Source organism: Trachemys scripta, chromosome 6, assembly GCF_013100865.1.
Source record: "Trachemys scripta elegans isolate TJP31775 chromosome 6, CAS_Tse_1.0, whole genome shotgun sequence".
NCBI lineage: Eukaryota > Metazoa > Chordata > Testudines > Emydidae > Trachemys > Trachemys scripta.
Window position 1 is genome coordinate 39950820 of NC_048303.1, and position 15495 is coordinate 39966314.

Here is a 15495-nt window from a genome sequence, read left to right on the forward strand (position 1 = left end):
GCCTGTCTTCTGGACACTCTCAACCCGACCCTCATATATTACATTATAAAAAAACACATCCAAAGAGGATCAGGATGCTGAGAGGACGGTGATCTCTCACTGTCCCAACTCTCGTCCCCCGTTATCCTTCCTCCTCCTTTGTGCCTTGGCGTCCTTTGCTGCGCTGAGTCGGCTTCACACTGCCACTGGCTTGCCTTGGGGGCCGCGGCTGTGTGTACAGCGCCACGCACACTGCGGGGCGGCAGGCACAACAGTCACAACTAGGCTGCCCCGCCAGCCCCCCGCACCCTAACCTGCTTTGTCCCTACGGACAGGAAAAGCCAACGGGCCCCGGGGTCCCTGCGGGGTAACCGAGTGGCAGCTGCGGGCCTTGATTTCCTTCTGCTGACTTGCCGGGGGCGGGGGCAAAGGAGGGCCCCAATTTCCGCCCTCTCGGGGCTGCAGAGGGTCTCTGGGCAGGCGGGGAGAGCGGTTCCGGGGGGGCGGCCTCCCGCTGAAAGCGGCGCCCGGCCGGCCGGGAGAAGCCGCCGGGTGGAAGCGCGGCGGCGGAAGGACCTGTGCCGGACTAAGCGGGCGCCCAGGGCGGCGGCCAGCGCAGAGGCTGCCCGCCGCATGACAGCGCGGCCGGGTGGGCGGTGCCCGGCCCTCGCAGCCGCAGCGGGTTGGTCGGGCGTGGGGAGGCGGGGCGCACGCCGGGCCGGGAGGGGGCAGCGAGCGGAGGGGCGCTGGGGCGGCGAGTGGAGCTGCAGGAGCCGAGCGGGACGCGACGGCTGTGCCGGGTGCAGGGGCTAGAGCGGGCTCCCGGCCGCAGGGAGCGAGGGACGGCGCGGAGCCGCTGCGGACGGTAAGGGCTGTACGCGCCCGGCCCCGCCTGCCAGCCGCAGCCCCGGGAAAGAGCGAGCCGGGCGCTGGGCTCCTTCCTGCACGGCCGGGGCCTCTCAGAGCGGGGCAGGAGCTGAGCCCCGCGACCCCGGGGTGGTGTCAGACAGGGCAGGAAGCGCTGCCCCGTGCAGCGCGGTGGGACTGTGCTGCAGGCGGCCTGTGTCCCCGCAGCGAGGGGCGTTGGGCTGTTAAAACCTGGCTTAGCCCTTAGCCCTGCCCGTGGCCGAGATGGCGAGAGAGCGCTCCGGGTTTGCCCTGTGCAGTCAGCCTGGCTCTTTGTGTGCAGCGGCTTGTGCAGTTGCTGGGGGAGCCTGCTCCCCTGTTAGACCGTGCCGCGACCTGCCCCGGAGCTTGGGGACGGGAGAGGGGATCGCAGGACGCTCCCAACTTTTAAACTTCTAAGTTTATTAACTTGGAACCAAAGCAGGCATGATGTCCCCAAACTGTACTAGTGATTCTTTTTCAATAAAGGAATTGGCTGATTTAGCAAACCAAAGAGTGGACGACACTTCCTATTTCAATGTTACAGTGTATGGTGTATGAGCATAGCAAGATGTTAAATTTTTATATTGTTGAAAAGATTTTATGGCATTGCAACTTTAGATTTAAATGTCAGTATTCAATCTCTTATTCGTGGCCAATATGAGCAATCCCTACAACTTCACATGAAATACTGCCCCGTTTCTTCTCATTAGAGCTCTGGGGTATATGTACATAATGCATTTATTCCTGTTTTTTTTTTTAAATGAACTGTGTTTAGAAACTTTTTAAAAAGAAATTAATATTTACTTGCATTTATGTTGAGAGATTTATGGTAAGAACTATGCTTTGCCTTTCTTTCCCTGTGATCTCTCAAAACTTTCCCCTTATATTTAAAAAACAAAACACAAAACCCTTTCAGAGTTACTTAGTAATATAACTAATGTCCTCAATTTAGCAGGTTTATTTACAGATTTCTACAACAAACTTCTTTCACTGGAGACATTTAGCAGCTTGGTATGGGAATATTTTATACTACTTTGAGAAACTGCATTGCTTTCTGAATCTTAATGAATCTTATTTGAAGAAAGAATAGCTTTTGTTAAGTGTATTGCGACTTTCCTGTCTGGTTTGTAGAAACAATCTTATGGTTCAAGGATTCTGGTCCATAAGTGGGAGGAAAAAGTACACTTGGTTGCCAAATCCCTGCCTCCAAGCAATGGCTGTACTTGCAGTATGTTGTGCTGACAGTTATTAGTTTGTCTCCCAATCCTACACCTGTAGGGACAGAATTCTGTCCCTCTGGCTGATGGAAAGCTGATTTCCTTGCAGAAGTGATTTCAGTCTATGGGTGACCTCTTAACTGCCTGTCAGAGGAGGATTCTAGAGGGGATTACTTATCCTTCCTCTTAATAGGATGGAAAGACACTTAGGTCTGGCTGCATTATAAGTTGGTAAAAATACAAAAAAAAAAAATTCATTAAAAAATCCAAGACGCTGTCATTTATCTCCAGCATGGCCTTGCAGTCAGTGTATATATAATATTTGATGGAATGTCTGCTTAAATTTCAGAATGGCATTCCTTGCTGGAATCTGGGATTGATCAACGTAGTTTGTCTGTGTAGAAATATTTGAATTAATTCAGTGCAGGAAACCACAGATGCTTAAACTGCTTCATCTAAGGATAAGGCATTATAAATGGTGTGATAAATCATACACAATACATTTTATGATACTTCATTGGTTTATTATATTAACTTTACTTTCTTTAGCGAAATAACATCCAAACAAGCTACTTATCTTGCTTATTTTTATTTAGAGAATGGTAGCATCACACTCTCATGGTAGAGATAACTGAAATTTGAATTGTACCTTGTAGACACCTAGTGGGGAGAAGTTAGTCAAGCAAATATCCATTGTTAAACTTCTATTTCAGTTCTTTCAGTGCATTGCACTGCCTCTCTACATTTGTTGATCTGGTCTGTTGACAAAGCTCATGTGATAATTAAAGAAGGAAAGTTTTTATGCTAGGCAGATTTTTTTTCTAGGAATTTTCTTTTTCCCCACAGTAGATTAGGGAATCTTTGGAAAGAAATGTCAGATGAATGTATGTATGATAGGAACAATTGTATCGTGTGTGTAGTCTATCGGGTCAGGGAGGGGATGGATTTTTGTTACCCTGATGATATAGAAGTATTTTGTGGATACATGTGAACATGACCAAATTGAAGCAAGTCTCCCTCCAGCGTGGCAAAGATTGAAAGCAGCATTTATTCATGGGGGTGGAAGGCAGATACATTTTCTTTTTAGTTAGTCAACAGAGGAATGCTGCTGTGGGAGGAAATGCTTTGGTACCACAGGTGTGAGTGCCAGAACATTATTTTTTGGATATGGGGAAAAATAGTTAAAAATCTGAGTGGAGGATGATGTGTAGGAACCTCTAGCAATCTAGAGTTGAATTTTAAGTAAGTGTTGTTAGCACAACACAAGGCATATCATAGAGTGAGTGGAATTCTGCCCAGAATTAGGAATACTTGTAACCCTTATCAATCCCTATCTCCTCAGGATCAAGCCCTTAGGCTGCAAATAGAACAAATTAGCATTTGGTATGTTTACAATCCTTCTACCCCATCGCACCCTACTCCACTCCGTCTGCCACCTGACTATTCATTCATATTTCCTCCCTAAATACAACAATGTTTCTTGCCAATGGTATGTCTTTTTTTCTCCTTTAAAACTCCCCTTGCTGAATAATAATTAAGGCAGTCTCTTAGCTATTTATTTTTAACTCAAATGTCTGAAGATAGAGACAATGTAACTCCATTTGGAATAAAGATAGTCTATTTATGTAACATCTTAACAGGACAAAATAAAGAACTAGTGACACCGTTGATTTTTCTAAAGAAAGTGTTGCTGTACAGCATTGAAGATTCATTTATTGCTGTTTTTTTAAACTCTTTAACCACATTTGCACATCAGTGTATAAAGACTGACTGGGCTTTATGTGAGGAACTTTGGTAGCGGGACAAAATGGCTGCTGTCCCCCCATCCAAAATTGACTGATGTTGTGGTCTAACCTTGCGGAAACCGTTATTCCTGGCAGACGCCACTTCTACTCCAGCATGCTATCTGCAACTTCTGTGTCATTGTTTGGGCTACTAGTTATGTGCAAGTGTGGCTTCAATAACTCCTTCCCGGTCCAACTGCAACGGTGTGCTAGTCTCCAGGTGCCATTATAGCAGCCAGAAATTACCAGGAGCAAGGATTTTATGTTCCCCCTCCCTTGGTAAGTGGGATGGAGGGTGATGCAGCAGCCACTATGACAGTTCTGTGTTTCTTGAGAATTCTACTATACAGGATGAATCCAGCAGTGCCCAGTTAAATTGGGTTTAGGGCAACCTGAGCAGGGCAAAATTTTTCTAACATAACAGTGAATTGGGCCCTTTGTTCTGTTATAGGACTATTCAGTCTTGATTTTTTTTCTACTACATTAAACTGGTTTATAACCATTTCTTATACTTGCACAGCACTTCAATATACAGTAAAACTATTGCCTACTCATATTACATAATTCTTAAGACTTTTTTCTGCTGCGTTCTAAAAGTTTTTCATTGCGACACTGAATAGTTTGCACTCTTTGTTATCCTAACACAGCCGTTCAAATTACGATTGGACGTAAGTAGATGCAAAGGAATAACAGTTGAAATAATAAAGTTTAAAAGGATTCTGTTCTGTCTTCTTATTGTATATTAAAAGGTTATTTTTCAACAGTGTTTTTTACTCATTGCTTTCTAGTTAGACTTGATTGAACTTTCAGACCTGGAGTTTCTTGTATTAAGTAATTTAAGCACCCAACCTCTCAACGCTGCTCAACTGCTCCTTCTTAGGTGGTCTGTGTGTGTCATTTTCAGTTGCTGAGTAACATACTTTACCACTGGAAAAACAAATTAAAAATTGAGGAGGAAGACCCTCACCTAACCAAAAACACAAAGTAGCATAATTTAAGAAAAATTGAGAGAGGGAAGGATTACTTCTGACTTCTATTGCACAGAGCATGAAAATTAAAGGAAATGGTGCTAAAAGGGCCCAAACAATTTGTTGGAGGGAGGGAATCTTAGCCAAAGTAGCATCATTCGTCACCTCCCCCTTCCTCCCCTGGCTGTTTCTCAAACAGCAAGTAAGCTCCTCTATGCAAGCATGCATGGAGGTCCCTGCGGTTACAGGAAAACAATTCTGCACATCCTCATTTTCTATTAAAACCTCGGGGGAATACCCTGGACATGAATTCTGACCATGTCATCACTAATTCTAGTGGGTTACCATTCTGTCCTGGCATATCTCCTGTGAAAGGTTGGGGCCATGTGCTAGCAGAAAGGCATTAGATGGAGTCCTGCTGCCAGGTTAGACAGTGTGCTGAGGGAAGAAGCGTGGAGCAGCTAGCCCTCTAGATGTGCCCCAATATCCATAGTGTATGCCATGTGTCTTGAGACATGGAGGTTCAGAGGGACATACCTCCTATTTGACTGAAGGATTTAAATTGGTCTCTTCTGACCAGGTAAGACTTTGGAAAATTAGCATGTGTAAATGGCCATAGTTTTGGTGTGACTTTAACCCTCTTTTTGGCCTTTCCATGGGAATGTATGACCTATCCCATGTTTTGAGAAGTATGTCTTGCATATAACTTAAATGTAACATAGTTGAATTCTTGCAAAGTTAATGAAGTCTGAAACAATGTCATTAATCTTGTGGTTTTTTTTTTCTTTTTATAGGTACAGCATGTGTGCAGAGCTCAATAACGGATGTTAAATATATGGAGATATACCTATCTCATAAAACTGGAAGGGACCTTGAAAGGTCATCAAGTCCAATCCGCTGCCTTCACTAGGAGGATCAAGTACTGATTTTTGCTCTAGATCCCTAAATGGCCCCTTCAAGGATTGAACTCACAACCTGGGTTTAACAGGCCAATGCTCAAACCACTGAGCTATTCCTCCCCCATGTTCTATGGCAAGTACATCAGAAGAAGGTGTAACAGGCTGTAAAATTCAGCTAAACTTGAATTCTTGGTCCCAGGAGTGCCAGGAAACTCAGAAAAGGAATTAATTGGAAGAATATTGATCTAGACTTGAAGAAGTGGAACACATCAGCAACATAATACCAAATCCTGGTGCTTTTTGAATCTTTGGAGGATTGTATTCTTTAGGAATTCCTATTGACATTTTAACTATCCCATTTAGTACATTTTTAATCTGTTTGTACATAAAGATTAATCTGGACAACTTGAGTTTTGTTATTGTTTAATTACGTTATTGAATGTTAAAATATTTGCCAAGATGAGTGCAGAAGGATACCAGTACAGAGCTTTATATGACTACAAAAAAGAGCGAGAAGAAGACATTGACTTGCACTTAGGGGATATATTAACTGTGAATAAAGGTACCTTAGTAGCACTTGGATTTAACGAAGGGGAAGAAGCGAAGCCTGAGGAAATTGGTTGGTTGAACGGCTGTAATGAAACCACAGGGGAGAGGGGGGATTTTCCAGGAACTTACGTAGAATATATTGGAAGAAAAAAAATATCTCCCCCGACTCCAAAGCCTCGTCCTCCTCGACCCCTTCCTGTAGCACCAAGTTCTGCAAAAGTTGAAGCAGACAGTGAGCAGCAAGGTTAGTGCTGTTAGCTCAATAATTGTTTTTCTTGTGAGTTTTTTCTCTTATCAGATTTCTCTCTATTCCATAGTTTTCATTTAAATATAAGTTTGTGTATAGGACAACCTGGCAAATGTACTGTAGTCAGCAATTTATAGAAATCCTATAAAGATTTCATATAGAGAATGAGCAGATATTGTTTAAGTTTTAAAAAGCTGAAGGCAGTTTTTCCATTTTTGGTGCATCCAATTCACTAGCAGGAGTTCTCTGCAAATATTGCATTCCCACTGTAAAATTATTTTGTTAATGGCTTAAAAAGACAGATATAACCCTGGGTGAAAATATTTCTAACATTTTCTCTTACAGTAAGATCAGATATTTATAAAATAAGTAATAGAATGATCATAGAAGAAACTCCAGTTATTTTACCGTGTCCCCTGTCCAGAAAGCATCTAGTTTAGTTCTGTATAAAGCAGAAAGAACTTCCTTCGTTTAAGCACATACTTCCCTAAGTTCTGCAATATGGTGGTCAGAATGAAAGTAGGATTTGGCCTATGGTCTGTAGCTGACATTGGAAGGAGTTTTAATTGAAAATTGTAAGTAAATATCTGTGTCAGGGTGATTTTGTCTAATCTACCTACTAAGATTCAGACTTTTAGGCTATGTTTACACTAACGCTTTTGTCGGCAAAACCTTTTTGTTGGTCAGGGATGTGGAAAAAAAACACCCCTTACCAAGAAAAGACTCACCCATAAAAGCATCGGTGTCAACAGTGCTATGTTGGCGGGAGAGTGTCTCTTGCCTACATAGCAACCATCGCTCATTGGGGGTGGCTTAATTATGCAGGCAGGAGAGCTCTTAGATATTTGCCTTAAACCAAAAGAAACCAGGCAAGCCCAGCAGACAGTATTTTGATATTTAAATTGAAGGACACTTTTGCATTAGTCCTTATTTCAAATACAGAACAATTACTTAAGTGGATTTTTTTTGTTTGTTTTAAAGCATTTCTGCAACAGTTTCCTTTTATTCTATTTTATTTGTTTTTACCAGTAATTAACTACATGTAGTAGCATTTTTGTTTAGATCACCATGATTTGTATGGTGGCACAATCCTCCTATACAATGACATCACATTGTGCTACCATGGACGTGGTGGTGGCAGTGTTACTCGGAATCGTGACCTCAGTTAATCAGATGGAGTGGGGATGGAAGCTGGTTATGAGAGGTTCTGTTTATACGTAGCTGCTTTGATAATCTACAATGACCAGAAAGGGAATTCAGAAAATCGTATACAACTAAATTGGAATTTCTAAAACACACTCTTAAAATGTGGTGGAGGCTTAATAAAGAACTCACGTGACTTATTCTTCACAGTACCTCATCCTCAAATATTTATGAATTACTTGTAACTCTTAGTGTTTTGATCATAGGTACTTAGACCCCAGGTAAAAATTTTAAAAGCATCTATATCCCACTTTTAAATTCTGGCCCGAAGTGCCTAAATCACTCAAAGTATTTAGTCGCCTAGTGGGATTTTCAAAAGCACCCAGGCCCAAGTCTTTAAAACTACTTATGCTTTGCTCTGCTCATTGTTGTAATGCCTAATTCCTAGGTGGCCTGCCCCAGACTAGGCACCCAGCTTCCCGTACAATACGTGTAGAGAATTTAGGCACCTAGAAAGGGATTTTCAGAACCTGACCAACTGGGCATGAACTTTCCTAAACTATTCAGAAGTGAAGTGGTGGGAACGAGGGCTTAGGCATCTAAGTGGCTGACCTGGGGCACATGGCTGATAGGCCAGAGATAGTCACCTCTCCACTCAAGATCATCAGCTGTGACTCTTCTGGAGTTAGGTACCTAAGCCACGTCAGCTTTTAGGTAGCCCATGCCCTAGCATCCAGAACTGTATCTCCTGCTTATGCTTGAAGCCTGTCTTATGCTTGCCATGTGCACTCGTTGCCTTTTCTGCATGTGCTTTGCTGCCCCTGCACCTATTGGTAGTCTGCCTCTGACCCTCCTGATGCAGGGGTTGACGGGTAACAGGTATTAGACTCTGAGCATACCTACAGGATTGGGCCCCACTGGTGAGATAAGTGTTCCCCTGCCTACTTTAAGAATCCTATTTTGGTGTCTCCGGGGCTTAGAGCTATGGCTCCAAGCCCCTCTTTGGCTATAGAACAGCATCAGCGCTCAGGTGGCTTTACAGAGGTTGACTTAGGTGCCTTGGGAACTTAGATGCTGGTGCCTATGAAAATGTCAGTGGTGCCTAAATGGTGAATGTGGGCACCTAAGAGGCAGATAAATGCCAACGTATCTTTAAGGATTTGCGCCCTAACTCCCATTGATTTCAATGGGAGTTGGGTGTCTAAACACTTTTGAAAATCCCATTAGGCACCATATCTGTATCTTTATTTAATATTTAATCTGCTCCAGCCTCCTAAATCCCATTGGCTTTCAATGGGATTTAAGCTCCTGACTCAACTAGGTACTTTTCAAAGTCCCAACCTTTCATTGTCTTTTTGGCAACTAGAACATGCTGATTTTGATGCGACTACCAAGTCTGGTAAAGATTGGTTATTTCTGCTCTAAACTTGTTACCTGCAGAATAACTTACTTGGGTTGGTAGTAAAAACAAGAAGCGAGCACTCGGAACACAGGTAGCAGGCAGTGTTCGTTTGAAAATACAGCAGGCTAGGAGTGGAATACATTTATTGCCTTAAGTGCTGAGGCAGTCACCATTAACGGGCAGTGATTGCTGAGTCAGAAATTTAGGTGGTGCGCAGTAACTTGCCTGAGCTCCACACGTCTCCTCCCCATTTACTTTAGAGCAATTTAGAAAGCTACCCTCAGAGCTGTATAGTGACTGTCAAACTTTTCAGAGAAGTCACACAGCTAATGTTGATGCTTTGGAGCCCCATATGGAATGTGCTCATTATGGGCACTTCTGCAAGCTATGACTCTGGCTCTTCAGTGAAATTCTGCCATTGCCTTAGAGCCCATTGTTGGCTTGAATATGAGTGCATTGTGCTGGTAAAAATCCCAGACAAAAATAAGTATCTCCCTTTTGAGTAGGACAGTGCCCAGAGCTCCAGTGGCAGAATCTCCCCTAGCTCTTGCCTCAATCCAGAGTATTAATTAAATGTGAGATTAGCCTTCTTTGATTACGTTGGAGCTCTGGTGACTTAGAACTGCCAAATTTAACAGAGAATTTAATAATTTGAAAGGAGATTGGCCAACAGCCAGAGTGAGTTTTTGCAGAAACTTTTAAAAATCATTTTTGCAGTCCTAGACCTGTAACTTCCTGGTAAAAATCCTTTATTTCTCTAAGACTTCTTTGAATTCAGGGGTTTCTGTGTATCTTGTAACAGTTGACTATACAGTTAGCACGTAAAGATGAGTGAATGGTGTTCTCTGCACAGTTGTGAGGGAAACACAAAACTTTGAACTCCAAGTGGCAGTGTGAAGAGTTAAGTTTGTATGTTCACTTGAGAAAAATTTGAAAAAAGTAAAGATTGAAAAGGGATCTGTTTTTTTTGTTAAATAAAATACACCATACAAACTTCTTAAAGAAGTAAGGTATGAGTATGTGCACCAAATACTGGAGACAAAAGAGGATGGGTTGAGGGGAAGGGGGAAATCAAACTGAACGGAGGGGATAGAAACCAATGTTAAATATAAACACAAGAAAAAAGTCATTTGGACCCACCCCCCCCAAAAAAAAGGGGGCCAAAGGGTGTCACTGGAATGAGACCTGTAGGTGAAAGGGGAGATACAGTCTAGTTACAGTAACAGACGAAAATAAGAGTAGTTAAAAATGCATGTGATTTTCAGATGGCTAGTTCTGGTTTAAAAATTGCTGCAGGGAATGGAATAGTTAGTATTGTCTACAAGCCAAACTAACATGGCAGCAAGCCAATGAGATTCTTCCCAGGATGATAAAGTATTGCTCTGCACACCCCTAAATGCATTTTGAATATATTAATGCTTGCTGAGAAACTTGCTTGACTGTATTTGGTCAAGTTTATATTTTCATCGCTTAACAATTTGAAACTGCTGTAAATCAAAGCGACAGACTGGTGGGGGAATTGGAAATAATGACATCTTTCTTTACTGCAATAGTCTGTCTATAGTTTGTGTGCTTTTTATTTGTTCTGTAATTTGAGCCAACTGTGTGTGTATATCGACACAATGATAGTCGTTTTAGTGAGCTTATCAGAAAGACAGTTCTTTATACCATACCAGTTCCTTAAAATTAATTTTAATATGTCAGTGTCTAAAGTTGGGAGAATTTTTAATAATCTAATGTTTGACTATTAACATTTTATGTTTTTTTGTTGTTTTTGTATTTTTCTCATTTTAGTCAACTTCACTTTCAGGTTTCCATGCACTAGACCGGGGGTAGACAACCTGTGGCATGCGTGCCAAAGGCGGCACGCGAGCTGATTTTTCAGTGACACTCACACTGCCCGGGTCCTGGCCACCGGTCCAGGGGGCTCTGCATTTTAATTTAATTTTAAATGAAACTTCTTAAACATTTTCTATAAGTCTATAATGAAACTATTGTTGTCTGTAAAGCAAATAAGGTTTTTAAAGAGACCTTCTAAAAACGTTAAAATGTATTACTGGCACACGAAACTTTAAATTAGAGTGAATAAATGAAGACTCGGCACACCATTTGTGAAAGGCTGCCGACCCCTGAACTAGACCATAGCCACCATTTTTGGCCCAGATGAATAACTGCACATGTTAGTAGTCCTATTAAATTTAATGGCACGAGTAAAATTAAAATTATTCCTAACATTTGCAGTATCAAAGCCTTTGTTTATAAACTGCATAGAAATCTTTATTTTTCAAAATTATAAGCTATTAGAGTATTTGTCAATCTTAAATTCTGTAAAAGCAGTTTTTACTAAACTTAAACTATAATTTTGGGCACCGTTTGAACTGACTGTCCCATTTAAGTTATTTATAGGAGAATGGGGAGGGCTGGAATTCTGGTTAGTTACATGAAATTTTACGACTTTTTTTCATTTTGCGTATCTTCTCTCCTCCTTCCAGTTTCTCTGAATTCAGAACATGTTTGGTTTGCATGGGGTTGATTTTTCTACTGCATCTGGGTGGGATCATGGTTTGGGGGAGGGTGGGAGGAGGAGCTACAGGGCACTGATTTCAGTGCTGGTCAGGGCTATGCTGCACAGAGCCAACCTTACCTTATGTCACTGGTACAAAGTTCCTGCCCTGACATGCACCTGGTGTACGAAGGAAAAAGGGAAGCATAGGGATGCTGGCACTGTAGATAGCAGAGCCACTTCCACCAGGGGAGCATTCCCCAGCACAGTGTGGATTCTCTCTCAGCCTTCTGTAGCCTCTTGAAGTTTACACATTGCAATATAGCCTTATCAGGCAGGAGAATCCATCCCTATGACTTCAATGGAAATAATAAGTTCATGTTTTACAGTTTAGGTGAGCGATTCCCTTCCTCTGCCCTACAAATCCTTCTCTAATTCCAAAATTAACAGGTTACTTGTAGCCCTATTAGGTTCCCTGGTTTTTTGACTCAGCTATCTCATCTGACCAAATGTATTCATAGAATATAATTTAGGCATATCTGAATCAGTTTGCTGAAAGTGGATCTTAGACTCTGGGGTCTGAAGTTTCATTAAATTATAGAAATGTTTTTCAGATTGCATTTTATATGCTAAGTTGTTTTCATTTTTTAAAATTGCCCACCTTATTCTGCAAACTCAATCAGACCAGAATTTCACCTTAGCCATTTGTTTCACTTTTACTATTCTAGAAAGCTTGGTTACTTCCTGTTCAATTTAAAATGGTCACATCTGTTAACAATGAACTCGCTCAAAGGGTATGCAAAGCATTAATAATCACGAGAGGCCATTCAGCGTCATCACAGAAATTCAGCATAATTTTTTAAACCCTTCGTTCTCTATCCTGCTATATAGATAAAAATCAGCAAGTCAAACACGATGGCTGTGATGGGGTACACTCATTATAGGGGGCACCTCCTTGTGCCTTCCTCTGGAGACCAGCTCCTGCGTGATGTGGTGCCCTCTTCCATTGGCTATTCAGGCTGTGACCCTTCTCTCTCTTCGATTCAGGGTGCTCCCTCTTTGTGACTCAGTCATCCGGCCAGGACATTATATAGTCCTCCCAGGATAACAAAGTGCCTCCAGACTAGCTGGCATCTCCAACAATTCTTTGCCATTTCCCAGGAGCTGGTAGGGGAACCCAAGCCTGCTCTCTACACAGGGTCCCTGGGCTGGAACCCAATAATGAGCAGCCAAGATCTGCTCAGTTGTACTCCTTTTTTCTGTTTACCTAGACTCTTCCTACTCAGCCCTCTCAGGCATTCTTTCCCCACAATTCCTCTGGGATTGACCTTTCTTCCAGGGCTAGGATCCCAGGGCTTATTCTCCCTCTAGGTTTTCTCCTCCCCTCTCTCTGGTCCCAGAGAGTGACGGCACACTCCCTCTTTGCAGCCGCCTTCTGCTCTCAAGTTCCTGACTTTAAGCTAACCGGCCTGCTCCTGCCTACCTGGGCTTCATGTTCAGTTAAGCCTGGTATTCCCTCCAGGTGCAGCCAGATACTATAATTGGCCTCTCAAGCACACATTAAGCCCTTCAGGGCCTGAGTTAAAGTTTGCGCATGGCACAAAGTGTTAGGACTCCCTTTCCCCATACTCCTTAACCTGTCGATGACCAATTGTGGGATGCAGTGTGTGGCAAAGACTGAAATGCAGGGAGACTAAAAACTTTATTTATGCCTGAAAGTTAAAATGCTGTAGGATTCATTCCTTTATTGTAATTAACCTCAATGCAATTATTTCTTTCCAATGTAAATAATGTTCAATAATAGCAATGAGGGAGACACTTTGTGTGGAATATAGGTAATTTGGGGACTAAAATGAGTAATGTCCTTCAAAGTAAGGGGCATTTGAGAAGTATGCCTGGAGCACCACTTCCTAGAGAAGTGATGGCTATCTGATGACCTGCAAGCTCAGGTATACAGATCTTAATGTTGTATGAGCTGTAAGACTGCATAGTTCTAAGGTTCCTCTATCCAGAAATAATGTTGATTTGGTGCTCCACTCGCGTTGCTGCACTGGAAAGCTGAGGGGAACACTACATCAGCACTTTCTGCTGGCAGATAAACCCTAGTGGTATGGGGAGAGGAGATGCCAAGGGCTCATTATTTCCTTCCTTCCTTTTTCCCTACACAAACACACTCTTTGAGGATGAGTCTCCATCCTCCTCTGCAAGGTGTGGAGGAAATAGATCATGTTCCTCCCAACCCATCATGGGTTGCCAACTTTCTGGCTGAACAAAACCGAAAACCCTTGCCCCTCCCCTTCTCCGAGGCCCCGCCTTGCTCACTTCATCCCCACTCCCTCCATTGGTTGCTCTCCCCCATCCTCACTCACTCGCTCATTTTCACCGGGGTAAGGAGGGATCCTTTTCGACCGAGTGTTTGGTTGAAAACTGGACACCTAGCAGCCCTACCATGCGGGTGGAAAAGAAAGGAAGTTGTCAGGAGAAGGGAAGAGTCTTTATCTCATTCAGTTAAAGTATTTGAAGGCTTCTAGGAAGTTGTCAGGCTTGCTCCTAGTGCCTTAATACTGGTCATAACAACCTTAGAGTTGTGAACTTCATTTTTGAAATGTTTACTCATGGGGGAATTCTGCACCACTGCGCAATGCACAATTTGCGCAGAAATTAATGTTAGGTGCAGAATTTCCTTTTCTTCCCACAAAAATGGGCTGCAGAGTTGTTGGCCACCGCTATGGGGCGCTGGACCTGACAGAGCCTAGCTCACAAATAGAAGACACTGCCTAGGGGAGGGGGAAGAAGCTGGACGGTTCCCAGCAGCTACAGTACCCAGCCTGCCCTGAAGGAAGGAGGCGGCATGCTGGAAACTCCATACAAAACTAGGACCCAGCATCAGGCTGTTTCTCCTTCTGGATCCTGGGGGATGTGTGTGTGTGTGTGTGTGTGTGTGTGTGTGTGTGTGTGGCAGGGTGGGAGGAGGGGGGGGTGAGTCAGGGCTGGGGAGGCACAGCTAGGCTCTGGGAGATAGGGGGTATGTGCAAGTGTCTGGGCTGGGGGGGGCCTACAGCTGGGTTCTTGGAGAAGGGGGTGTGGGTGTCTGGCTCCCCTGCTGGGCTGGGGGGGCGGGACAGAGAAGCAGACACTGGGTTGTCATAGGGATTTCCTTAGCGCTCTACTGCTGAGGGAATTTTTTTGTCTGTATTGTTATAGACACAGTTGTTAAGTATTTTGAAATAAATTACAAAATAATTGAAACTGGCCTGATTATATAGGGTTATTTTGACAAAGTTTGCAGAACTTTAAAATATTGTGTCTAGACTTTAATTTTTTAGTGCAGAATTCCCCCAGGACTAAATGTTTCACCTACCGTACTGCTGTAAACAAAAACATGACAGTAAAACGATAATGTGGTAGTGCATTGGTGACTTCATTAATTTACAAATCTAAATATTTTCTAACTGTCAGATCAGCCAATGTATCTGAAAATCAAGTTCACTACCTGTTACATCATGAACAGGAATGAAAGTTCTCCAGTCTACTGCCACCTAGCGGAGGCAGAACAGAACACGGCTTACTTTCACAGCTATAGTGGCTCTACGGTGCTAACTGTAGTTAAAACAGGAAATGGCTGGCTCAGTAGGAAGGTGTCACTTTATTGACCATGGCTTTTGACTATTAACACACATTTAGATTTGGTTAGTTGTAATTTAATGTTTTCTAAAACTGCATTTAATAGTTGAAGAAAGTTGCCTTGCCAAGTGCCTAGTTTCTGAACTATTAAATTATATGGGCCCTTGAAACTTCATAGCAGTGAATCTTTTATATCTTCTTGCTTTTCTTTGCTTCTTCCTCCGTTTAAAAAAAAATGTGAAAATATCCCCTCCATTACATTAGAAAATTATTAAGAGGGGAGCTCTATCTG

The 15495-nt window shown here is 42.8% G+C and overlaps 1 protein-coding gene across 1 annotated transcript in view; it reads left to right on the forward strand.

The window, feature by feature from the left end:
* The first annotated feature begins 729 nt into the window (after nucleotides 1–729).
* Nucleotides 730–15495, forward strand: part of PIK3R1 (phosphoinositide-3-kinase regulatory subunit 1) — a 75319-nt gene continuing 60553 nt past the window's right edge. Inside the window, exons 1-2 of the mRNA XM_034774808.1 lie at nucleotides 730–844; nucleotides 5631–6528. Coding sequence (XP_034630699.1) covers nucleotides 6195–6528 — 334 coding nt within the window. The 5' untranslated portion in view covers nucleotides 730–844; nucleotides 5631–6194. The remainder of the gene's footprint in view (nucleotides 845–5630; nucleotides 6529–15495) is intronic.